We start from the raw sequence: 24,901 nt of genomic DNA, 5'->3' as shown, positions 1-24,901 counted from the left end.
TATGAGAATTCATAAGCTGTTGGTTCATACCATGTGGTGGTTGGTGGTGGCTCCTCTCATGGGTGTAAACTAGGTAACAGTACTTAAAGGATTTATCTTCATGAATCACTATATACCATTATAAATTGGAGTTCACTAAAATACTATTATAGTTCTGATTTATACTTGTTAAAACATGCTGGCCTGACTGCTTCCTCCATTTTAATTTTGACATATTACCATCAACTCGGATACTTATTTGGTTATGAAGTGAAAGAAGGTGGGTCTAAAAGTGACCTACTGAGTCATCTCTCCCTAGAGTACTAATAGCCAAGAGTTTATACCATAAAACTTGTGCTTATAGCAGAAGATACTGACTAGTGAAATTGTTACATAATTTGCAAAATTCTTCTCTCCATGTGTGCTTCCCTTCTTCCCCTTATGGTGTGCTTTGGAAAGCAAATGCTGTGACACTGAACTCATCAATAAATTTCTGTGTAGATTCTGTTATGTTTTTGATATCTCAACGATCATTGCATAATACAAGGTCATAAGGTCTGTGGCCTATGTTATTTTGTGTAAGTTTAAAGTTTTACCTTTTGGTGTATGCTGTATTTTTAGTTTTGGAATGGTGGAATACAGATGTTTTCATTCTCTCCACTTAATTACCTTTACAATTTTGTCCAAAAAAATTCTCTACAAATATTTGTCTAGTTTTTAATTCTTTTCTGATGTTAAATATCTAGCTTTATATGTGTTTGCAAACATGACTTCTACTTTCAAGTTGAGGGTTGACAAAATAAGGCCTACAGGCAAGATTACCTTGAGGTGAATCTAGACGTGTGCCTTCTGAACTGAACCTTGACTATCTGCTCTCCATCCATATATTCTCTTTAATCTCTAATGCAATGTAGTTTAGAGATAAAACATTTATGGGAATAATTAAGGCTAAATAAAATCAATGCTGTGACATCCTATTGCAATAAGTTGGAGGCATTAAGAGACACTAAAAATCACTGCACATGGGCACAGAATAAAAGCCGTATTAGAGGTTAGACATCTTCAGTGGAGAGCTCGGAGACCAACGCTGGTGGCAACCTCATCTAGACTTCTAGATTGCACAAGTTTTTGAACACAGATTTCTGCCATGTAATCTTCCCAGTCTGTGGAATTTTGATAGATCAGCCCAAGCAAAACAATACACTGGGATTTGAGAAGTTTTGAAGACCTGATGACAGGGAAAACTGAGTCCCTGTTGAGTGTGTTTTCAGACCCTTAGTTCCGCTAAGTTCAGTTCATGTGCTGTCCTGCCTTATCCAATCTGACCAGATGATTTCTCTATCTTCCTCTTTCAATATTGCTACTTTGCTCAAACACAAGTACTCTTGAGTCTCAACAAGAAACTGCAGACACTTTTGGGGGGGGGGGGTCCATATTATAGTACCTCTGAAACCTTGCAGTTAAAAAAAACTGAGAAGGAACCATCATGGTAGTTGTGGGGGGTTTTTGTTTGGTTTGGTTTGGAGTTATTACTACTACTACAAGTAGAAACACAATGCAGTAAACACTTTCCTGCTTTTTTTTTTTTTTTTTTTTAAATCTGGGGTCGGGTTGCCTTGCATTTCTATTTTGCACTATGCAGTGGTTCCTGAAGTTTGTAGCCAGCCTCAGCTAGGGAAGTTTGAACCAGCCTGTTTATTTCACTGTCAGGGCTTTGTTTTTGTTTGTTTGTTTGTTTGTTTGTTTTTTAAGGAAGATCGTATTTTATATCAAGTAAAACCTAGGACTTCACCTACTGTAGTCATCACTACCAAAATTTGCAATTAATAGTTGGTCTAATTTGGAGTTTTCATTTACATTTCTTCTGCCTAGAGTTCAGTGCTTCAAAAACAGTTCTTACAAGCAAATGCTCTCTTTTTATTTCAAATACCTCGTTTACCAAAACTCAACCTTTCCACAGATTCACGATTCGGCCAGTAGGAAACAAAAAGCTTTGAGGATCTTATGATGTTCTTTTTGAAAGGGCAAAAATCTTCACAAGCGCTAGATTTTAGAATTGAGGAAAATCGGCGACTTAAGAACTTGATCTGTTCAAAAAAAAAAGTTCGCCTCTCCTCTGGGCCTTCCAACGCTAAGGGAGCACAATGGAACCGTCGGGGAAAATCGCTCTCTTCTGCTAACAGCACTAAAGCAACGCCCACTGCAGCAAGCACTAGCTCGGTTTCCAAGGAAACGGTCAATTCCGACTGGTCGCCCATTCGCCGGAAGTCACCGTTCCCACTTCCGGCACTACGGGGGGGGGGGGGAACCCAACGTTTGGGCGGAAGAGGCTGCCATCCGGGGCGTGTTTACGCAGCCGCCGTGTAATCGCCGGCGCTCACGTGCCGGAGATGGCGGCTGATCCTCTTCCTCCGTCCGCAATGGCTCAGCCGGGAACTCTGAACCTCAATAACGAGGTGAGCGCTGGGGCCGAGATCGTGGGGTGTGGGGCGCCCTCTCGGTGTCTCCTGCCGCGCGGGCAGTGGTGGGGTGCGGGGCTCCCGAAAGGCGGAGCGCGGCCGGCGAGGACCCATCGCGGTCTGGGGATGGGATCCACGCGCCGGTCGGGTCCACGGACTCAGGCTCCGCACACTTCTGTCTGTGCGATCGTGGGAGGTCACTCAGTGTTCAGTCACTTTTAATTGTTTTCTGTAAAATGAAGCTCAAGAGAGTATTTTCCTCGTAGGGTTGTAAGATTTAAATTTACTGAGATGTTTGGGTAGTGCCTGGCCCTGAGTAAGCTCTTCATTTCTTAATTGTCAAAGACGAAGAGAATTCAAGCCGAGGCATAACTTGTTCTAACACCTCCACATCTTTAATGACTGTACGCACGCCCGACCTCATTTCTTTGCTCCTGCTACTGTGAGTCCCATTTGTCCCCATTACAGCTTTTTGCACACTTTTATCTCCGTTTTCTCTAACCTGGTTTCTCGGTTTTATCTTCACTACCACCTCCACTGTAGTGAGTTATGTCACCTGGCCACCTTGTGTTTCTGCTATATGCTTTTCCCAACTGTTTTTCTGGCAGCCTAAAAAGTAAGCTTTGGAGAGCGAGGATCGAAAAGAACATCTCACAACTACAGACGACAAAAGAAGTCCATACCCTGCGTGCCGTTCATATGCAGGTCGCTGTAAGGTTACACAGCCGTGTATGTTCTTTATGCTTTTTGTTTTTCCTTTTCTGGTAATTTATGACAAAAAAAAAAAACGAAGATTCCCATCCCTCCAAAAAACAGTGCAAAAGTTTTTGAAGGAGGCAAAGTCAGATGTGAGATATAGTCCTTAATCTTTTTTGAGGATATGTGGGAATTGCAGAGAATAATTCCCTAAGGTATCTGAAGTCCTTATAAACAGAGAAAGGGTGGTGGTATGGAACTCTGAATAAAAAGGGCCTAGAAAACGAATGAGAATTAACAAATATGCTACTACTGTCTAATTACCAGATTGAGTCTTCATTCAGTAGACAGTGGGTATTTAGAATTTATTGAGTTTTTTTCACTCATTTGAACTTGTATTTTGAGCAAGATAACTTGGTGTGTTTTTTTTTTTAATTAGGTTAGATATGAACTATGAAAGATCTTAGGTAAATTGTCTTTGGAAATTCACAGAAAGGGGTAGTTATATTTCTGTCTAGTATTAATGTCAGTGGTTATAATATCCCAGAATCAGTCAAGTAAGGCTCCTATTCCACTTCACTAAGTTAAAGGCCTTTTCAAAATAGCTTAAATATGATCTTTAGGAAGCATTTACTAGTTGATTTTAACCAGCATGCTTTCCATGCTGTGAAAAGCTGTTTCTGTCATGTGTGCATGTGTCTCCTGGAACATTTATTCTCTGTAAGTGTTTGCCAAGTCTCTGGATTGATTTATCAAATTAGAAATCATACATATCTCAAATTTAAATTTAAACGGTAGAAATGTTGATGTTATCATTAAGGCCACTGAGGAAATTAAGAATACAGATATAGTCATGCTTTACTTAACGGCAACAGGGTTGAAGAAATGTAGCATCTGGTAATTTTGTCTTTGAAAACACAAACAGAAATGACTGCAACATCAGTATCCCTTGAATTATTATGGACCACTGCGTACATCCCTTTAGAATTTATGTGGCACATAAACAGGACATACCAAAAGAAGGAATAAAGATGGCTGCCTAGAAAAAGCCCATCAACCATACGTTTTTTTCCCATAGAAACTTGACAAAAGAAATGGACCAACAACTTACCCATAAAGGAATTGTATCTGGAAAAGTTGAAATTCACTATTTCACATTGTTCCTCTTTCTTGTCACTGCTGCTTTAGTGGTCCAGATTACGGCCCCATATAAAGCTCTTCTGATCTCCCCCTAGCTACCCAAATTTGACTTCTGACCCTTGATTTGTCATTTTAACTGCTGCTGATGAGTTGGGTTTTTTTTTGTTTTGTTTTGTTTTTTGTTGTTGTTGTTGTTGTTTTGTTTTGTTTTTCACAGATTTAATCAGGTCATTTCCTTGTTTTAAACTCACTTGCTTCTGGATAAAATTGAGCAACATAGGGGCAGCCTCTCTGTGTTCTGTTCTATCCTGCCACTGTCAACTTTTGCACTGCAGCTGCTGGCCCTTCTGGCCCCGATATAGCTTCTTTGCACATGCTGTTCCTGGATTTGGAATTTCCTCTTCGTCATTCCTACTTAACACCCTACTTAACACTTTTTTTTTCTTTTTCTTTTCTTTTCTTTCTTTCTTTCTTTCTTTCTTGTTTGTTTGTTTGTTTGTTTGTTTGTTTTTGGAGACAGGGTTTCTCTGTGTAGCCCTGGAACTCACTCTGTAGACCAGGCTGGCCTTGAACTCAGAAATCTGCCTGCCTCTGCCTCCCAAGTGCTGGGATTAAAGGCGTGGGCCACCACTCATTTCCTACTTAACACTTTCTTAAGAAACCTATTGCTAGCTATTGTCCTTTGTGTAAGTTCTGGAAGCACCACTTAATTCTTGTTGTCAGTATTTGTTATGGCATTTACTTGGGACTGTATATGTGAAAGAGATTGTGTGTCCCTGGCTTTAAAGTTTTGCTTGTATTGTAAGTATGTCTTTTTTTTTTTACCATTTGTTTATCTTATATAGGAACAAGGCTGTGGCACATCTCTGCCCAGTTCCCATGAGGAACTCAGGGCAGCTCCTGGGGTCAGATTTTTCCTTCTACCATGTGGGTTGTGGGGATGAAACTCCATTTTCAGGCTTGGATCGTCAGTATCTTAAACAGCTCTTTTAAGTTGGTTCAGGGAATAGTTCTGATCTTCTGTTTTTCACTTATGTGCACGTGTGTGTGTGTGTGTGTGTGTGTGTGTGTGTGTGTAGTGGTGTTAGTGACTGGGGTAAAGAATAATTGCTTTAACATTAAACTTGCAAATATTTGTAAACCTCTGTGCTTTTGTCTTTGAGATAACAATCTCAAAGCTGTGATTTGATTAGTAACCCTTGTTTTATAATTTTAATTTTTTTTTTAAGCTATATGGTGGCCTGGGTATATAGTTCACTGGTACAGTGTTTGCCTAGCATGCACAAGGCCCTGCATTCAATCCCCAGGACTTCCAAAACAAATGGATTTTATTAGTATTGTATTAATATTTTAATTTAAATGAATTTTATAATGTATTAGATTTAGATAATGCCTTGTGAAAAGTGCAACCTACCTGTAGTAGTACTCCTTAGGCAATAACTTGAGTGTCTCCTGGCGTGATAATATCCCAGCATTGCTAATTGTGAAGAGGGACCTATTTATAAAATGTAGCGTAACTCCTCATTCTTAAAATACATTTTACATTTTTTTAAGGTTTATTTATTTATTTATTTATTTTTTGTATGAGTGTTTTGCCTGCATGATTATAGATGGACCACATGTGTGCCCGGTACCCAGAGGACAGAGGAGGGTATTGGCTCTCTTGAACTTGAGTTGGAAGTGGTTGTGAGCTATCTAATACAAGTGCGAGGAACCAAACCCAAGACTTCTGTTGGGGGCCGACTTTTAGCAGAAAGCGGCTATCAGTCAGCTTTGCAGCCATCTTGAGCCATATACCCTGACATGAGACTTGGATTACAATAGCCTACAACAGCTGAGCACACTCTGATAACATCTTGCTTCAGATACCCAGGACTTTCCTTGGGTGTGTGAGATTAAAGGTGTGTGAGATTAAAGGTGTGTGAGATTAAAGGTGTGTAACTTAAGAGTGTGATTTAGAGATCAGAGGATGAGAGAGAATCAGATACTTTAGAGAGAATGAGACACTTTTAGGAGACACTTCAAAGAGTACAACTTGGAGTAGGAATTAGGCATTAGGTAGCAGGCACTTGGAAGAGAACTTGGAAGAAGTAACTTGGAACTTGGAGGCACTAGGGACTAGGAACTAGGTAGGGACTTGGGACTTGGAGAGAAGAGAGACTGAAGAATAAACGGGATTGAATCACACTCTGTCTGGTCTCCATTCTTCGAGTCTGTCCTCACTCTCTCAATGAACCCCGACCCATGGACCAGAGCGGCAGCTTGGACCCGGATACAGTGGCCGCCCAAACGTGAGGCAGCCTGAGCCTCAACATTTTGCTCGGGCCTCGACAGTCTTCTGCAAAGGAGAAAAGTGCTCTCAACTGCTGAGCCATCTTTCTGACCCTCCTGAAATACATTTATTATTATAAAGTCTATTAAATTTTACCTTTACTTAAAAAATAATAAGCCATTGCTTTTTACTTTATCGTATCGAGTGTTCTTCCCTGTATCTGTTTAATGAATTTCTGAGAGATTATTCTGTTGGCTTGCTATACACTTGCCTAACCTCTAGCATAGGTCCTTGACTAGAAATGGTATGTGAGCGTGTATTGAGAAGATGAAAGGTCATGTCTTCCAAAGTCATGTTAACTGGTGATGAGATGAGAGGGAGGGGAAGTGTCCTTCCGTCTCTTAGAGCTAGAGAAGCAGCCGTGAGCAGTAGACCGTGTCTGTGGGCAGTTAGTGAGTAAAGAGTGTGTTCAACTACAACTGGACTCACTCTGCTCAGCTCGTTCCTCCCCAGGACGTATGTATGAGATATGGGGGTTGGGAGTATCCCAAGTCTGGTAGAACTTTCTATTTTAAAAAAAAAAGATGTAATTTTATGATTTCATAGAACTGTGAGTTCTTTAGACCATTCCTCTTGAGCCAGTACTGTAGTGTGGGCTCCAGCTGTAGCTTTGGGTTTTATTGTTTTCATTATCTGAGATAGCAGAAGCAGTTGGTAGGCTTTGAGTTACCTGCTGTTAAGAGCAGCTTGTCAAACTGTGTGCCCACCTTGTAAGGTCCCCTTACCTGCATTATACATCCTCCCGCCTTTGATTGATCCCTAAGCTCTCAATCTTCAGATGTGCTGTCAGTCGTCACTGTGCAAGGAGCCCATAGTTAATAATGGCCATGAAGTAGACGTTTTCACTATGGTGTGCTACTATTGATCTATTCTATTGCTTTTAAAATTTTGTGTCTACTTTATAAATAAAAAATAATACAGATTTTCTTAGGCAGATATAGGGGAAAGAACTCTTACTTAACAGGATTTTGAACTATCTGTGGTTTCAGATACCCACTTTGGGTATCAGAAAATATTCCTCTTAGAGGAAGTAACTTGGAAAGGTTACCTTTATACCTATAATTTAATATAGGTATAAATATAAAGGTTAAAATATAAATATTTTTATAATATATATATTATATATTTTAAAATATATATATTTTAAAAGGTTAAAATATATAGGTAAAATATAAAGGTTACCTTTATACCTATTATAAATGATAAGAATACCAAAAAACATATTTGTATGTTTATATGAACTTGTAAAATTTTATGTCGTGGCATTTTTGAAAATTGCTGACGTTATAAATCTGCTCACCCTTAAGCTGCCAACCAGCTTGTTTGCTTGTTACTCTTCTGGTAAGCTTTGCTAGGTGGCAGCATAAGCTCGCAGTGGAGTGGGTACTTTACAGGCAGTCACTCGCCAGTGTAGAAAAAAGAGCTCAACAGTGGAACTCTAATAGTAAGTTGCAAACTAAATGACCAACCTAGAATTTCCTTGTAAAGGCATAATAATACATATAACTGTGGAATACTTGAAACACATGGAAGGTGACAAACACTGATGTCCTTGATACCTTGTAACCTACTTTCATTTAAGAATTCTCAGTAGTTTGCAGTATCATATTTATTTCTAGCTTAGAGATAATTATTAACTCTTCTGGTATATACTTTTCTTACCTATATGTCTCATTTTGTACCATTTCTATACCTAGTGTGTAGTATTGGTGTATATTTTTAAACTTAACATGTGAGCTACTGTACTGCAGAAATGTGTATGTCTTTCTGTGTGCCCTGTATACGTGAAGCATGTTCTAGTGGGTAGGGTGTGGAGAGCACTGTGCGTGATCCTTTGTTGTTACAAGCATACCTTCTAGATGCACTCTCAGCAGGAGGATTCTTATCAAAGATCGCCAAGGCTGTGATGTCAGTATGAGCATGCTAAGGCCAAAGGATACAAGACAGCCCTGTAGCATCCACACAGTGCCGGAACTGTTGAAGAAAGTTAAAGTGTGTTATCAAAAATGGGAAATCTGAGGCCCAGATCTCCAAGGACAAATGGATTTCTCAGAGAAAAAAAAAATCATAATTTAGAGTATTCTAATCCCAACAGAATATAAGAGTAAACCATTAATTACTGGGAAAGCTTTGATTTAAAATCAGAATCCTGAGCTGGTTCTCCTTTCGTCCCCACACATACATGTGCAGCTTGTCATATTCCCACAGTTATGGAGGAACCTTGATCACTCTGAGCATGGTTAAGCAGAAGTTTGTTAAACTACAGACCTAAGTGTGTAATAACGCTCAGAATGTTTCTGTTTCCATTGTGAACCTGTTTATATTGTCTTCTTTTTCTCTAAGGTTGTAAAGATGAGAAAAGAAGTGAAGCGAATCCGAGTTCTGGTCATCCGAAAACTTGTCCGGAGTGTTGGCAGACTGAAGTCCAAAAAGTTAGTCATGGGAAGTCAAAATGCTGTAACTAATAAGATGTCAAAATATGTTTAATATTTATAAAGTGAGAAGGCAGAGTCTGCGCTCAGCCCTTGAGTTTCTGTGTAGCAGTGATCAGGGTGGGAGAGAATGAGCTGTGTCAGCATGCTCTGCAGTGCTTTGAACCATTGTTGCTTAAGAGACAGAATGAGTTCTTCATTTTTAAAAAGTCCTTCCCTTTACTCTTTCAGAAACGAAATTGCCTTCAGTGTTCCGTGTGTTTTGTATAATTAGAAGTTATTTCAAGGTGTTAGTAAGTCTAGGATGTCTACCTTGAATCAGTTATGGTTCTATTTTATCAGCCTTTCTTTGGCTTAGTATTTTGAAATTTTCAGTATCTGTGGAAGTATTTGTCAGTTTTTTAATATACTGTGTGATATTTTTGAATAAAAGAATATTTTTTATTTCCAGTGTCAGTAGCATTAGCGGAAACCTAGTTACAGTTCTTAATGTTTAAACACAAGGATTTAGAAAGCCTTCAAATGTGTGGTTTCTGGTTTTCTGTTTCTTTATAAATGTTCTAAAAGATAGCCCTCTTTTCTTACTAAGCAGATATTGAACATCTTTACTTTTTCTTTAATTCCAGAAAACAATTTTTCAAATAATAAAAGCATCTCCAAACTTTAACCATATCTTAGGAGGCTTATATTACATTAAATAGAGTTTTTTGATCACAGGGTATAGCTGACCTTGCCATTAAAGGACTAGAAAAAAGCTACCTGTGAAACAACTCCAGGATAATGTGTGTCTTGTCCAGTTTCCAGTACAGTGGCATCAGCGTGTGTCGCTGTGGCCTGGGAACAGCAGTGCAGGCTATAGCACTTCCCATATAGGCTTTGCTCAAAAACGTAAAGCACTGCTCATCCTGACCTGGCTCTAATACTAATGCTCCTCTCGGTAATCTGTTGTAGGGGCACTGAAGAGGCTCTGTTGAAAAACCAAAGGCGGGCCCAAAGGCTGCTTGAAGAAATTCATGCCATGAAGGTAAAGGCGTGTGAGTGCACACCTTGTGCTTGTGCTTCTCCTGGCAGCCCATAGCTCGTTTCAGTGATGCCTCTTCCAGGTCTCCTGAGCTGCTCCGGGCTCATTTGTGTAGCTGAGCTTGGTGACGAGTGGCACGTTTGCAAAACTTGACTATGTGTAAGCTTGCATGTCTGCCTGGTTTGAAGTGCTAGACTAATTTGAGTCAAAACTGCCAAACTAAACTCATTTGTGTTTTATAGTACCTCACCCCTGAGGCTTTTATTTCACTATTTCTTGGGCATGTATTCTAAAGAAGGGCCAACAGTTAAGTGTCCATGTTATTTGGAATGTAGATGGTGATGCTGGTGGCTGACATCATGCTTTTCTTGTTGCCAACTCAATAAATTTTTATGGAGTGGTGTCAGCATTTTACTAGGTTCTGTAGAACTTAAAATAAGTTTTGTGTTGGACCAACATGGTCCATATTGTTGTCTTTCCAGCCAGACTTTTCACTGGTGTCATTTTTAGTACTCTCTCTGCCCTTTCTTTGTGGAAACTTTCATTTACCAAATGACATACCATTAAATGTCTGGAAGCCTTTTTACTGCAGAACTCAAAAACAACATTTGGTACTAGCAGTTATCTTAATTGCAGGGTAATTTTGTATATGTTTGACTTTTATAATTTGGTATAACATCTAAGTTCAAGTTAGATAAAAGAGCAAGAAAATTCTTTAACAATATTTTAATTGAGTTAAGTTGTCAGTGCTTTTCACTATTTCTTTTTAAGAGAAGAAAAAGTATTGAACAGGATACAGTTATTCCGGTTAGTCTAAAGAGAGGTATAGAAGTGGTTGTTTAGTAGGAAGTGTATTTATTTGTATTTGTTACTCCTGTCAGGAGGACTGTCAGATACATAAAACCCATTTGGTAGATCTTCTCATGTGATTTCTTATAAATATTAGAATTTGTAATTTTAGTTATGTACAGACTTTGAAACACTAGGTGATTGTTGGTTTTTTTTTTTTTTTTTTGTAAGAAGAATGTACATACAAGGGATATACATGCAGTCTGTAAGAATGTACATACAAGGGACATACATGCAGTCAGTAAGGATGTACATACAAGGGACATACATGCAGTCAGTAAGGATGTACATACAAGGGACATATATGCAGTCTGTAAGGAGAGTGACAAATAACTCCATCCTTATAATACATGCAATTTGTACTCAGGATTTTAGCTGGAGAGCAGTCTTTTCTGATCTATATGTGAAGTTTTCTGTTCTTTAGTTTTATCAGGAGCAGATCAGGCCCAGTGCTAGAAAAGTCTGTCTTCTCTGTAATTAAGACCATTTGTTGTTACCCCAGAAGCCCACAGTTTACTGGCTGTGTAGTGAATTGATACACTTCCTGATGGGGATGAAGGTATTCTGTGTTGGCTAGCCTGGATCTTGTTGCTCCCTTTTGTTTTTTCTCTCTTGACATTTAACTCAAACAGAATTACATTGAAATATAAAAACTCGGAATACTAAGTCAATTACATGTTTACTTAGCTAAACTGTTTAATTTTATTTCTAATTTATGGTACTTTTACAGAATCAGCCTTTTCTGAAATAAATATCTTTATCATTTTTCCAATTGAAACATCTTTGATAATTTTGTAGGGAAATGTTTCTCATTCATTTGGGAGTATCAGAGAAATAGTCACAATATAGTAGATTCATAGCCACAATTAAATTTGAAGGAGAACCTCTACTTTCTATTTTTCCAGAGGGATTTTTTTTCCTTTCGCTCATATACCACTAGATTTTTATAGTTGTCCTCAGGCCACACTGTCTTATACTCTCTTGGTATGATAACAGGGTATTTGGTTGCAAGATGCCATCCTCATGAAGAAAATCCATATATTTTTAGAAATGGGAGTAAATTTCTTTTTGGTCATGGCAGAGCGGGGAAGGGGCAAGACTTTATGATTCTGTAAAATGATAGGTTCTAATTTTATACACTGTAAGTATGAGCCCCATCTTTGATGCAGTTGCTAATAATATACTTTTAAAGTGTTACTGTACATCCTGGCTTCTGAAGCAGGTTCTTTCTTGTTGAGAGGTAGCTTATAAACCTAAAGACCCTCAAGTCATTTATCTGGAGACAAAAAAGATAAAGTTGAAGCTTTCTCTGTGAATGTAGTTATTTTTCCTGGCATGTTGTAATGTCTTTGGCACATGGATGGCTGAGTGAGTTTTAATGCAACATTTTTTTTCTTTTACTTATGTTGCTGTATTTATAGTACTGGAATTATTCTAAATCTCTAGATATACATTTAATGTTGCTAAACTGTTACTAAAAGGATTCTGAAACCAAGTTTTATTTTATTAGTGTTAAGTCTCAGAAACATAAAGTTAAAAAAAAACCTAGTTCTTCATTGTTTAAAGTCACCTTAGTTAGTGTCCTAAGGCCATATATATATACGTGTGTGTGTGTGTGTGTGTGTGTGTGTGTGTGTGTGTGGGTTTGTGCACGCGCGCGCGCGCGCGCGCGTGCGCGCGTGGGGGTGTGTCTTTGTTTTTTATGGTGTTACATATTGATGTGTCTTTGCATCTGTAAGCACATGCAGACGTGTGGAGGTCAGAGGACAGTGTATAGTCGTTGAGTGACGTAGGTCCAGGGGGTCAAACTGTGAAGTCTCCAGGGTTGGTGCTGTTTTTCATTTATTAAAAGGCAGGACTCCAGAGCTGGAGAGATAGCTCAGTGGTTAAAGGCACTGACTGCTCTTCCAGAGGTCCTGAGTTCAATTCCCATCATTCAATTTCCATCATTACATGACAGCTCACAACCATCTGTAATGGGATCTGATGCCCTCTTCTGGTATGTTTGAAGACAGTGACAGTGTACTCATAAAAGGCAGAACTCTTCTTGCTCCTTAAAATGGTACAAGGTCCCCTAGGTCTTGTGAACTTTGAAATGATCCAACGAAAATATTGGTGGTATTTGCATGGATCAGCCTTCCTCACACTCAGGAAACACCATTTGCAAACTAGAATCTTTACATTGAAATTCCACATTGCTTTCTGGAATGTAATTTCTTTAGTTAAAAAATCAGGGCTTTGCATAGGCCACATTCCTGACCCATTAATATTGTTTCATTGTAGGTCCTGTAATATAGACATTATGTCAAGCATATGATGGCCTTACTTTACTCTTCTAAATACAAGCAGATCTTTCAAATGTAAGTGGCGTCTGTCTCTCTGAAACTTCCTACCTCTAGGGGAAACAGGTCAGGCTGCAGGATGTAAATACAAAATGAAGTGCTCTAACTGCTTAGATTGCAGTGCACACCAGGATCCTGAGCAAAGAATTGATTGTGGAATTGATCCAACCAGATAAGCCTCCTTCAAAGGCAACTGAGTAGGGACAGAAGATTTAGAAGTAGAGAATACTACATGGGGGCTGCGGAAAGCTGTTAGTTTTTCAAGTTTTATAATTCTAGAAATGTAAACTTTTTACCCTGTCAGTATATTTGCTAATAACCATGAAAGTATCCAAAGCAGTTTCAACCATTATGTAAAGAACTTGGACAAGCAGTACTACCAAAACTTCAGTAAGATATAACGGGTACTTGATAAAAATGAAAATATTACCAACGTATTTTATAGGCAGTAACAGTGGGATCCAAAGATCCTCTTATAGAATGGGTATGAACTCAATCTGGGGTTAAAATGGAAACAGACTTTTGTTTCTATATACTTTAAGCTGATTTTTTTTTTTTTTTTAAGATTTATTTCCTTTTACTTTTCTGTGTGTAGGTGTTTGGCCTACATGTTGTATGTTGTATGTGCCTGGTACTCACAGAGACTAGGAGAGGGTGTCAGATCCTCAGGAACTTGAACTGCTAAGTTGTCATGTGTGTGCTGGGAACAAAACCAAAGTCCTCTACAAGAGCAAGAAGTGCTGCTGGCCACTGAGCCTTCTCTCCACCCCCTAAATGATCTTTTAAAATGATTGTCACAGTGTTCTTTGTGCCTATGAGTCTCTCGACATCCCCCTTTCCTCCTCTCTCCTTCCATTAGTCTCCTCTCATGAGGAGACATGTACTTCATGTATCCATCAATCGTAGGAGTCATAGCTGAGAAAAAGCATGCAAGACTGAGACAAATTCGTTTCAAATTAACTTGAACATATCTTACATTGTTGAATTTTTATGATGAAAATCACGTACTCTTGTTTTTTTTCTGTATGTTAAGAAGCATTTTTGCTTTGTTTATGAGATTAATACTTCGTGGCAGCAAGAGAAGCTCCCTAATGTATATTTTCCTTGAATGTGAAAATTTATATGGTCTGAGGAGACAGCTCAGTGGTTAAGAACACTGGCTGTTCTTCATGAGGACCTCAAAGTTGACTTCCCAGCAGCTGTAACATACAGCCATCTGTAACTCCAGTTCTAGGGAGCATGGCACACTCCCCTGTCCTTGATCACCACAGCATGCTCATGATTGCTAGTTTTCCTATTTTGGAAACAAAAACTTTTTATCCTGTCAGGATGTTTCCTGATGACCATCAAAATACCCAAAGCCCTTTCAACCATGTATGTATGTATGTATGTATGTATGTACGTACGTATATGTATATATGTATGTATGTATATATATATAAATGCATGCAGACAAAACACCCATACACATAAAAATAAATAAATCTTTAACGATAAAAAGCTATTCCAAGGGGAGGTATTGTTTCAGTTTTTAATTCTTGACAGTTTCTACTAATGTTGTAGAGACATCTTCACATTCTCCCCATTTTCCTTTCTAAAGATGGCCACATCTAGAATCTATCGTTTATATGTGGGAGCGAATTCTAGAGACAAAACCTTGTGTTCTTAAATCCTTATAACTGTTGAAATGCATTGTTAGAGTTGCAGGTTTCAGGAGAATTTGTTCTGCTGGTCACAGTCTGTTTTTTAATATTATTAAAATCTAGTTTTTAATCAAGCAAATTATTAAAATTTAGTTTTAACACTCATGTCTGGTAAGTCATAAAATTGATAACTTTAAAATGAAAAAAGTTGGTGTCTCTAAAATTTCATATTACATATGCAGGTTTTATAAGGTTTAGTTTAGAGTAGATTGTTAATTTGGCTGTCAGAATATATTGTTCTGTTGGAAACAAGTCTAGGAAAACTAGCTTAGTGTCTAACATGATTTAGGAAGACTCCACAGAGTGGAAATTTTAACCTAGAGCTCTCAAAAAATACATATGAACTACTTAGACATCTGTATTCTGCAGTGCACCACAGACAAAGCACAGATCTGTAAGGTTATGGCAAGGATGGGCGTCTGGGCACTCTACAGTTCTGTTACACTGCATGGTGTGACGGGTTTTATTTATTACCTCTTGTCTTTATCTCCTTTAGAAGGGATGTTGTCCTGTCTCAGTAAGTTTTCATCTCAGTTCACTGATTGTAGCATAATGCAGATGGGTAATTAATGTCTGTCTTTAATAAAGTAACTGTCATTGCTGGATTATGGACTGAATGGAGATGTAAAGGTCTAAGTAGTGACTACAATTGCAAGTGGTGTTCCATTTCACAACCTTTTAAAAAATATAGGCACAGCAAAGGTTTTTGAGCAGTTATGTTTTCTAAAATGGTGAAATTGAAAGGAGAGTAATGACTAGCTAGCAAGAGTAGATTGGAGAAATAGTGAGTACAAGAGACAGTGGTTTATAGGTCTCTCTTATGCGTGTAAAACAGATACTATTAAGCCTTAGTTTTCTCATTGCGTTCCATGATGGCTTCAGTTATCTACTGTCTTAGTTGGGATTTCAGTTGCTGCCATAAAACATGACCAAAGCAACTTGGGAAGAAACAGGTTGGTTTCTCTTCAAGTCTGTCATCAAAGGAAGTCAGGGCAGGAACCTGGAATTAGGGACTAAAGAAAAGTCCATGGAGGACCACTGCTTACTGGCGTGTTCCTTATAGCACTCAAGCACCACAACAGCCCAAGTGTGGTGCAGCCCACAGTAAGCTGGGCCTTCCCACATCAATTAAGAAAGTACAAATCAAGCTTTCCCATAGGCTAATCTGGTAGGGGCATTTTCTCAATTAATGTTCCTTCCAAAATGATGTTAACTTATGTCAAGTTGACCTAAAAGTCCCATAGTCTTCAAAACTCTTTTAAAATTCCATCTCTAAAATGTCAAGGCCTTTTTAACTGTAGGCTCCTGTAAAAATCAAAAATAAGTTAAGTACTTTCTTATTTCAAAAGGGAGGAACCCAGGGCACAGATTTTTTGCCCTGAACAAAGCAAAATCAAATTCCTAACAGTGTAAATAACTTGGTGTCTAATGTCTGGGAGTCACCCACAATCCTTTTGGCTCCTTCAAAGGGCTTGGGTTATTTCTCCAGCTCTGACCTCTGCAGCATACCCATCTTGCTCCTAGGCTCACGCCAGCTGCTGTACAGCTGCTGCTGCTGTTCTTGGTGATTGTCCCATGGTAACTGGCATCTCTAAACTGCCAGAGTCTTCTGCAGCTGGGCCACACTATTGACCAATAGCCTTTCTTGGTCTCTGTTCAGGGACTCTGATCCTGCCTAATGGTTTATTTATTTTAATCATGGGGATGATCCTGAAGAGGCCAGAGATATCAGGTGTGCCCAGAGCTGGAGGTCTAGGCAGTTGTGAGCCACAACTGGAGTGACAGATGGTTGTGAGCTGCCATGTGGATGCTGGGAATAGAACTGAGGTCCTCTGGGATATTACGTTGTATAGTCTGTCCATTTTAAATGGTATTCTTTGGGCTCCTGTCTACATATCTGATGTATATAATAATTGCCACACCTTCCTCTGTTCCTCTACTTTTTTTTCCAGTTGTAGTCAAAGTAATGGACTTTATCTACTATGCTTTGCTTCAGTTTCACTGAAGTTATTCCTAACCTGCAAATTCATCCTAGACCTCAAATATTGTTAATAAAGTTAATTTTCCCAGGCTGAAGTTTGTCTTTTAGAGTGCCCCGCTACAGAGGCTTATGTGTATGGTATTTAAGTTCCAAACTAACTAACTAACTAACTAACTTCCTTTCTTTCTTTCTTTCTTTCTTTCTTTCTTTCTTTCTTTCTTTCTTCCTATCTTTCTTTCTTGTATTTATTTTTGAAGACGATATTTGAAGGCTTTCTGCTTGCATATGAATCTTTGGATTATAGATTATAGTTCTTGAAATTGTACTGAACCTGATGTGAGCTACTACAAGGGGAATTGACATTTAAAGACATTTGTTGCTAGTTTTTCTAGTATCATGGTAATATCTTAACTATGGCAGGTATTATTTCTTTTCTGGAACTTACTTTTCATTAAGTTTTCTAAAGCAAGACACAAAAAGAATTTAACTCATGATGCTCATGGATTAACTAGAATTGTTGGTTTTTTTTTTCCCACAGGAATTGAAACCTGATGTCATAACTAAATCTGCTCTTAGTGATGATATCAACTTTGAAAAAACTTGCAAAAAGGTATGTCTGTGATAGAGACAAGGTAGGAAGGTTCCATGGGGTATGGAGCACTTTCCCGAGCCTCTCTGTATTCTCTCTCCTGGTACTCCACTCCCTCTCTCCTATCGCCATTACCAGATTTTAGTGGCTAAGTACATAGAGTAGTGGCAAGTATTGGAAGGAGCTAACTTACAGCACTACTGAAAGTTTGGATTTGTTGTTTGTCTTGAAGATTTTGGTGCTCAATGTTCTCCCTCCTGCTGTTGTTATTGCCCAGAGTTTTTGCTGTATTAAAACACTAGTTTTTAAAATTGTTTTCTTGTTAAAGAAAAGATTTGTCCTTAATCTACTTAAAATTCAAATTCATTTCAAGTATGTGATATAGGAATCAATTTCTACTTTTTGTTATTCCATTTTTTTTAATGATTTTATTTTTTAATGGTATATTGTATGTTGACCAGAGACATAAAGACATTCTGTGTTTAGAATGTATCTATTTCTTTTTTTTAATCTCTATTTTAAAAAAAAAAAACTTAATAGAAGCAGAAAGAGAATTTATTTTGACTCAAACTCAGGAGTCATTGTACACTGAGATGGATTGTTGCGGTATAGAGTTAACTAATAGTAAGTAATACTGTGGACAGTCAGCTAGGTGGATCCCAGCATTATGATGGAGCCTGAGGAGAGTGCAGACCCCAGCATGAGAGGCAGACAACAGACCCTACACAGAAATGGGGGAATCTCTTACATTTTCCGAGAATGCTGGTTTCACAACACAAGTCTAGAACCAGTTGCTCACATGATTCCCAAACCAGAGTCGGGTGGGAATAGGGAGCTGGAGACTGGTTACTGATACCTCCATTGATATAATTTCCCCAGAAAAGAGATGCGGTCACAGAGAAGTCTTTAGCCAGGGACTCAGACACTGCCTCAGTAGCATTTAAGTACCTAGAAGGGAAAGAATGCTGGGAAAAGGGACTGGATAGCTTCTTAGGCCTACGGAAAAAGCTCCCTCTCCCTCATCTCTCTGTTGTATCCACCAAGGTGTTCTAAACTTGCCTTGATTTGTGGTCTTCTTTGTTCTATAAAACTTTATCAGACTGCTTCCATATTGGCACATGGAATTTGGGTAACCTAAATCTGTTTTCTTGAGGTCAGTCAGTCAAAGCAGCTCCAGAGTACACACTCTTATTCTCTAAGATGAGAACCATGTACAGCAACAATCATGATTTGCTGATGTGTTTCTTTAAACATTTTAAAGAATTAGTGCTGCACATAAGTAATCTTTCTTTTTCAGACACTTAATTCCATCCAGAGTGTATTTGAAGAACTGTTTTCAAAATTGAGTAACAAGTGTCTTTGTGTTGACAGTAAATACCCAATACCAAAGTAAAAATTTTCCATTAAAAGATGAGGGTGTTTTCTACTTTTTTGTTTAATTTATTTGAAATGGAAGAAACTGGAGGTGTGTGAAAAACCACAGTTTCCTGAGAATTTTCCATGGCAAACGTTGTGTCAGTTTTAAATAAGGAAAGCTGTGGTTTCTGTCATCCACTCTAACCCTGCAAAGGCTTTGATGCAGGTGTCAACACTCTTGAGACTGCAAAGCCCAAGTAGCTGCATGGAGATGTGTCAGTGTCTGTCCTTCTGTGTGTCTCTGTGACATTCTCTCTCTCTCTCTCTCTCTCTCTCTCTCTCTCTCTCTCTCTCTCTCTCTCTCTCTCTCGTGAAGTTTATCACATTCTGCTTTGGATAGTTCTTTGTGGAGATATTTTAGCCACAGCAGTTAGTCAGTGAATGTGCAGACAGGAGGGTGGACGTGCAGGGTTCCTCATCCTTTGGGATCCTGGACTATACACATGATGTGCCCAGGACAGAGCAGCCAAGTAGATTGCAAGCCAAGCCTTGGTTTGGGTTTGGCTTTTTCACCAATGTTTTCATCTGTTTACAGAAACACTTAATGTGGACGTTAAACAATTTAGTGCAGAAATAATTCTCAGTTAAGTCACAAGTGATTTGTGAATTAGAGGAAAACGTGAGGAAGTATGAGACTAAATTCACAAATCTAAATTTGAGTTCCAGTTTGTTCCTTAATAGCTAAATTAAATGATCTTGAAATCAAGTCTAGATCATGGCTTTGTATATAGAAAAAAGCTTTTGGCCTATATTCTTTTCTTATTAGCATTTGAATTTTAAAATTTAAGTGAAGCATTGTCTAAGAAAAAACATCTTAATGTTTTACAAGTTTGGGATGTTAAATTTGCTTTCTTAGAAATAAGATAAAAGCAATGTATATAACATGTTAAATTTTATCTTCTTGGGAACAGTCTGTCATGGGACTGTTTTTATGTAAAGAGTCATGTGTGACGGAAGCAGAGTCTTTCCCTGAGCACCTAGAAGGGGACCATGCAGGCACATGGAAACAGCTGTAGGAGAAATGCTATCTGCTTAGATGTGTCAAGGCTCTCTCAGCCCCGGTGGAGCGAGAAGCTAGAAATTTGGAATAGGTTGGCCCCAGTGGGTATGTAAAGCAAATAGCATGGGCTATGAATTTCTTAATTTGTAAATACAATAAATGCTGCAGAATTATATGTTCCTATCCCACTATCAAGTACTTGTAAAGTGTTAGTAATGAGCTGGGTACCGTGTTGGGTTCTGAGCATATCTCAGGGATATAAAAGGTATTCAAAATATAAGGAGAGAACATTATATTATTCCAGGTCTTCATTAAATGAGATTTCAAATGTTACTGTCATCATAACTTAGCACTGATACTGAAATTGAGTCTTTACTTCTTTTCTTAGACCATTTAAATTCTTTAAAAGTAAAAGATACTCTTTTTCAAATTTATAACCAATGATACGTAGCACAATTCTAAGTTTTTATAGAATGTTAAGCGGTAACATTTTAATTATTCAAGATTGGTTATGTTTTTATCTGTGATTTTTGCCTTTTGAGTAGATTACATAGGTACCTTAGCTAGAGAGAATATTTGTAAATTCTGTGCTCTTATTAATATGTACAAAAGATTAGTAGATTGCAATGTAATCATTTTTAGGAGTGCAAGATTAATTTTGATGCCATATGTTTATTGCTTTCAATTTGCAGCCAGATTGTACTGCAACTGAAAGAGCAATTGCCAGATTAGCAGTTCACCCTCTTCTGAAGAAAAAAATTGATGCACTCAAAGGTATGAATCAAATGACAGTATGCTTAATGCATTCAGCTATATGATTCTGGATAGATGATTTCATTTATTTTAAATATTCATCATTAATGTATAGAACTGTTGACATGTATAAGTTTGAAAGATGTTTTATATCATAAAAAGATAAAATTTGTATTTTTTCAAAATTTTAATATTATATATAAAATTTATGTAAAATACATACACATAATCATGTTGAACAATTGATGTTTTAAATACTGATGCAGTTCATACCATCACATAATTTGTATGTGTCTTTATAAAATATATTTATGAAATTAAGTACTTTGTCAAAGCTTAGTTACCACTTATTTTGATGTCTGGAAACTTATTTAGTGTATTAACACAGAAATTAGTGCTACCATTTTATTTTTTTCAGCAACAATTGTTTTTCGTGATTAAAGAGACATGAAGAAAGTAATTTTCTTTTCATTTAGCAGTCACTGAGTGTGCTTTATAAACATGGTGTTTAAGTATTGAAAAGATGTCTTTGTGACTTCTTACATACATGCTGTAGATTGCAGTTGTCGTTGTAAATGTTTCCACGTAGCTGAAGCAGTACTGTGCGGGGACAGTGACATTTTGTATGTGCCAGTGCTGAAACAAGTCTTGCACTATCTTGCTTGCAGCTGCAGTCCAGGCCTTCAAAGATGCAAGGCAGAATGCTCCAGAGGCTGAGTCATCTAAGAATTCTTCAGAGGAAAGCCTGTGTAAGGACATCGCAAGGTCAAAGGATGATGCAAGTGAGTCACCGCATCCTGAGAGAACTGTTGTAGCTGAGCAGAAAGGGAAGGATGCCAACACAGCCGCAAAGAAGCCAGGAAGTAGTTCAAAAGAAAAAATGGCCAAGACGGAACAGGGACCCAAAGCAGTGGCCACTCCCCGCTCTCTGGGGAAGCCTTCAGGAGAGGGTGCTGGGGTTAACTCTGAACACCAGGGGGCCCCAGCCCCAGGGGACAACAACCAGGGGAAAGCCTCAGCCAGGACCACAGAGGATAGTGTGCCTGAACCCGCTGACAACAGTGGCAGTGAGGAGGCGGTAAGCGAAGAGGAGAAAGAGTATTTTGATGACAGCACTGAAGAACGGTTCTACAAACAGTCTTCTGCATCTGAGGACAGCGACAGTGGTGATGACTTCTTCATTGGAAAAGTCAAACGGACACGAAAGAAGGAATGTGGTGTCCATTCCTCAGCTAAGGAACAGAAGCCCCTCCCAAAAGTGTCATCCAAAACAAATACACTTGAAACCCATTGGGATGTAAGAAATGATAAACACAAGCTGATTCCGGAAGCCAGGAAGTTAGAATCCGTGTTTTTCCACTCTTTATCTGGACCTAAGAGCTCCAGAAGGTAAGGGCATATTTGTATTCTGAAGTGGTTCCGTTTATTTGTTTGCCATATGGAGTGGCTACATAGCCTCACAATATGAGGGAACCACCTCACAGACCTGCCTTGTCTCGGCCATGTGACACCTTTGTAAATTGCATAGTGTGTAGAAACACACACAGCAGCGGCACCCTGGCCAGCTTCATGTGAAAGGCTACTTTACAGCCCAGTGACATGCCTGGCTAATTTGTTCTTTCCATTATCAGGGTTGCAAAATTTGAAATTGTTTTTAATCTTTTAGTGAGAAACTTAAAGTTTTCAAGTCTGTCTTGATGAGTGTGGGACAGCCTACTCCTCCTCCAACTGTGGGCTGGCCTACTCCTTCTCCAAGCTTCACTCACTCCTGTGGTTCAGTGCATGGGGCTGCATTTTTCCAGACCGCTCTGTTGGGATATTGCCCACACGTTTGCGGATAGTCACTTTTCACAACTGGTCTGCTGCTGTAAAGTTTCAGTTCAGTCCTCACTCTTAGCTGCTAGAGAAGGATGGTGCATTTTAACATAGAGGCTGGGATTAGCTTTCTTTAGAAAGCCAATCTAAACAGTAAATAAATAATCTAAAAATGGTCATTAGAAAGATAATGACCTTTTTTCTGTGTAGTTATTGGTCAGAGATAGTATTTAATAAAACAATACAGCCATTTTTTTCCTAAACCTGGAGCATGGAGCCTTAAGAGTAATTATAATAATTACCTGTCTGACCCAGTCATGCCCAAAACTCTCTAGGTTTTTCTAGATTCTGCACCAAAGATGAGGGCTTTAATTTTCATAATATGTAAATCATTCTTCCCTTGAGAAAATGTTTGAAGTTCTTTATACAGACAGTCTGCTAGAGCAAGGGCAAGATAAGCCAAATGGATTACTTTTCATTGACCAGAGGCCTCTGTGGGTAGAATGAAAGGAGTGGGGGAGGGAGGCGATGGAATTGAATATCTGATAAGCTGACTCTTGATTATGTGATTGGATATTAGGGTGAACAAGTGGATGCATCTTGTGGATGAGTTTTATCACCCATTCCATCCTCGGAGGGTTTGTTTTGTCTTTTAGGCCCTAATGTTGTTCTGTTTTCTTTTAGGGATCCCAGAGAACAGGCCCCAAAGAATAAAGCCCCAGGTGCGTACAGACTGCTCAGCCTCCAAGCAGACATTGCTTTGTCACAGCGAGAGGATGTAAACTGTCGTTTGCCAATAGTATTCCTTATGTGTGTACCCACACACATAGAAAGAGTCATAGCATTATCAATATCCGTTTGTATTGGTCTCCTTTGGTTTGTTTTGTCTCCCCATGTTGGTAAGAATTTGTGTACAATAATTAGCAAATTAACTCCTCATGTAAGTTCTTAATTTAAAGCTGTCTTTCGTTGGGGTTCAGCTTTAATTTGTGAGTTACTATGCCTAAGTAAAATGAGATTTCTTTAGTAACTGGTGTGAAGAAATGAAATCTGTCCTGTTCTGGTATAGTTATTTGTCATTTTTGCTTTCTTTTCCCAGATTTTCCAGAAAATGAACCTCCGATCAAGAATCAGTTTACAAAGCGTACACACAGAGGATTTGAGAGTGTGAAGCCGCAGCTACACGCACCTCTGCATCCTTCCTGGGAAGCAAGCAGGAGGCGGAAGGAGCAGCAGTCTAAAATCACTGTGTTTCAGGGGAAGAAAATTACATTTGATGATTGATTGCTTGCTGCCTCTTTCCAAGCTTTCTGTCAACATTTTTGGTTTTGTTTTTAACTAGCCTGTTATTTAAACTTCAATTCAAAGTCTCTTTGAAAAAGTTATAAAATATATTGTTTGTTTGTCTTTTTTATGTGAATTTGGGGAATATTTACATAATCTTTTTACAGATCTCTAAATTTGTTTCTTAAGAGTGCTTGCCCCAAATTACTTCCTACATAAAGTAATTTAGATATTTTGGAATTTTAGGTTTTCTCATTCATGATTACAAAATATATTTTGCTAGTTAAGCTTTGTCTTTTGCCTTGAAATTAAGGCAAAAAGGGCTCAGGAGATAACTCCCTTCCTAAGGCCTGATGACCTGAGTTTGACCTCTGAGATTCCCTTGGTAAGTTCAGAACCAACTCGACAAAGTTGTTCTCTGATTGCACATGCAGTTTGGCACGTGCCTGTGTATACATGTACATACTCACACACACAGTAAACTTCATATAAAACATGTTAGGACATCTTACAATAATAGTGGGAAAATAAATTAGAACTAAAGTTAGTTCTATAAGCAAAACAAACGATAATTTTTATTGTGGATATAGAAATAATATATAAATAAATGATGAATTTGTCATAGTTGCAGTTGCTTGTGACTCATCTTTGCAGTATTTAAGCAACTTGCTTATGTGTAGCAACACAACCAAAAATTAAATTCTAAGTACCTCTGCAGTGCTTTCATTCATTGAAGAAGAATGAGTAGGTAGAGCCCTAGGTTTTTCTGTCCATGGACCAACTTCAGGATACAAATGTTCATGGTACAGAAAAGTTATGTATGGTATCTAGTCACTTAGCCATATATTGGGGTACAGCACTGGGAATTGAATCTAGGGCCTCATGCATTCTAGGTCTTGTCCTGCACTGAGGATCTTGCTGTGTGGCTCAAGTGGGCCTGGTTTTTACTGTCCCACTGCTGGGATGCAGGTATTTTTTCTTCTATTGAGATGTAGAAGAGGGGGGATTGAAATGGCTAAGTAGAGGTTCTTTAACTCCTAAAGAACCACCTGCTTCATGCGGTAGAAGTTACTCCTCTAAAGGAAAAGAGGTTTTTAGAAGATCTTCAAC

At 38.5% G+C, this 24,901-nt stretch overlaps 1 protein-coding gene across 2 annotated transcripts; it reads left to right on the top strand.

The window, feature by feature from the left end:
- Positions 1 to 2,287: 2,287 nt before the first annotated feature.
- Positions 2,288 to 24,415, top strand: Srfbp1 (serum response factor binding protein 1). Of its 2 annotated transcripts, XM_034518683.2 has the most exons (9): positions 2,319 to 2,435; positions 3,047 to 3,167; positions 8,950 to 9,038; positions 9,990 to 10,062; positions 17,473 to 17,544; positions 20,632 to 20,713; positions 21,361 to 22,081; positions 23,192 to 23,229; positions 23,607 to 23,927. In XM_034518683.2, exons 2-9 carry the CDS (start codon positions 3,138 to 3,140, stop codon positions 23,789 to 23,791), a joined length of 1,290 nt encoding a protein of 429 aa, XP_034374574.1. In that variant the 5' UTR covers positions 2,319 to 2,435; positions 3,047 to 3,137; the 3' UTR covers positions 23,792 to 23,927. The 2 variants fall into 2 exon arrangements, with proteins under 2 accessions (XP_034374573.1, XP_034374574.1); XM_034518682.2 differs by lacking the exon at positions 3,047 to 3,167 and having other exon boundaries at positions 2,288 to 2,435; positions 23,607 to 24,415.
- Positions 24,416 to 24,901: the final 486 nt, after the last annotated feature.

Source organism: Arvicanthis niloticus, chromosome 14, assembly GCF_011762505.2.
Source record: "Arvicanthis niloticus isolate mArvNil1 chromosome 14, mArvNil1.pat.X, whole genome shotgun sequence".
Lineage (NCBI taxonomy): Eukaryota > Metazoa > Chordata > Mammalia > Rodentia > Muridae > Arvicanthis > Arvicanthis niloticus.
Note: the sequence above shows the minus strand (reverse complement) of the source record. Positions and strands in the feature narration are given on the sequence as shown.

What these genes read in the sequence shown, in the direction of transcription:
- Srfbp1 (XM_034518682.2), top strand. Translation starts at nt 2,370, where the DNA reads ATGGCGGCTGATCCTCTTCCTCCGTCCGCAATGGCTCAGCCGGGAACT. An exon ending in AAGAAATTCATGCCATGAAG is followed by an intron (nt 10,063 to 17,472) that starts GTAAAGGCGTGT and finishes TTTTTCCCACAG; the next exon opens with GAATTGAAACCTGATGTCAT. An exon ending in GGACCTAAGAGCTCCAGAAG is followed by an intron (nt 22,082 to 23,191) that starts GTAAGGGCATAT and finishes GTTTTCTTTTAG; the next exon opens with GGATCCCAGAGAACAGGCCC.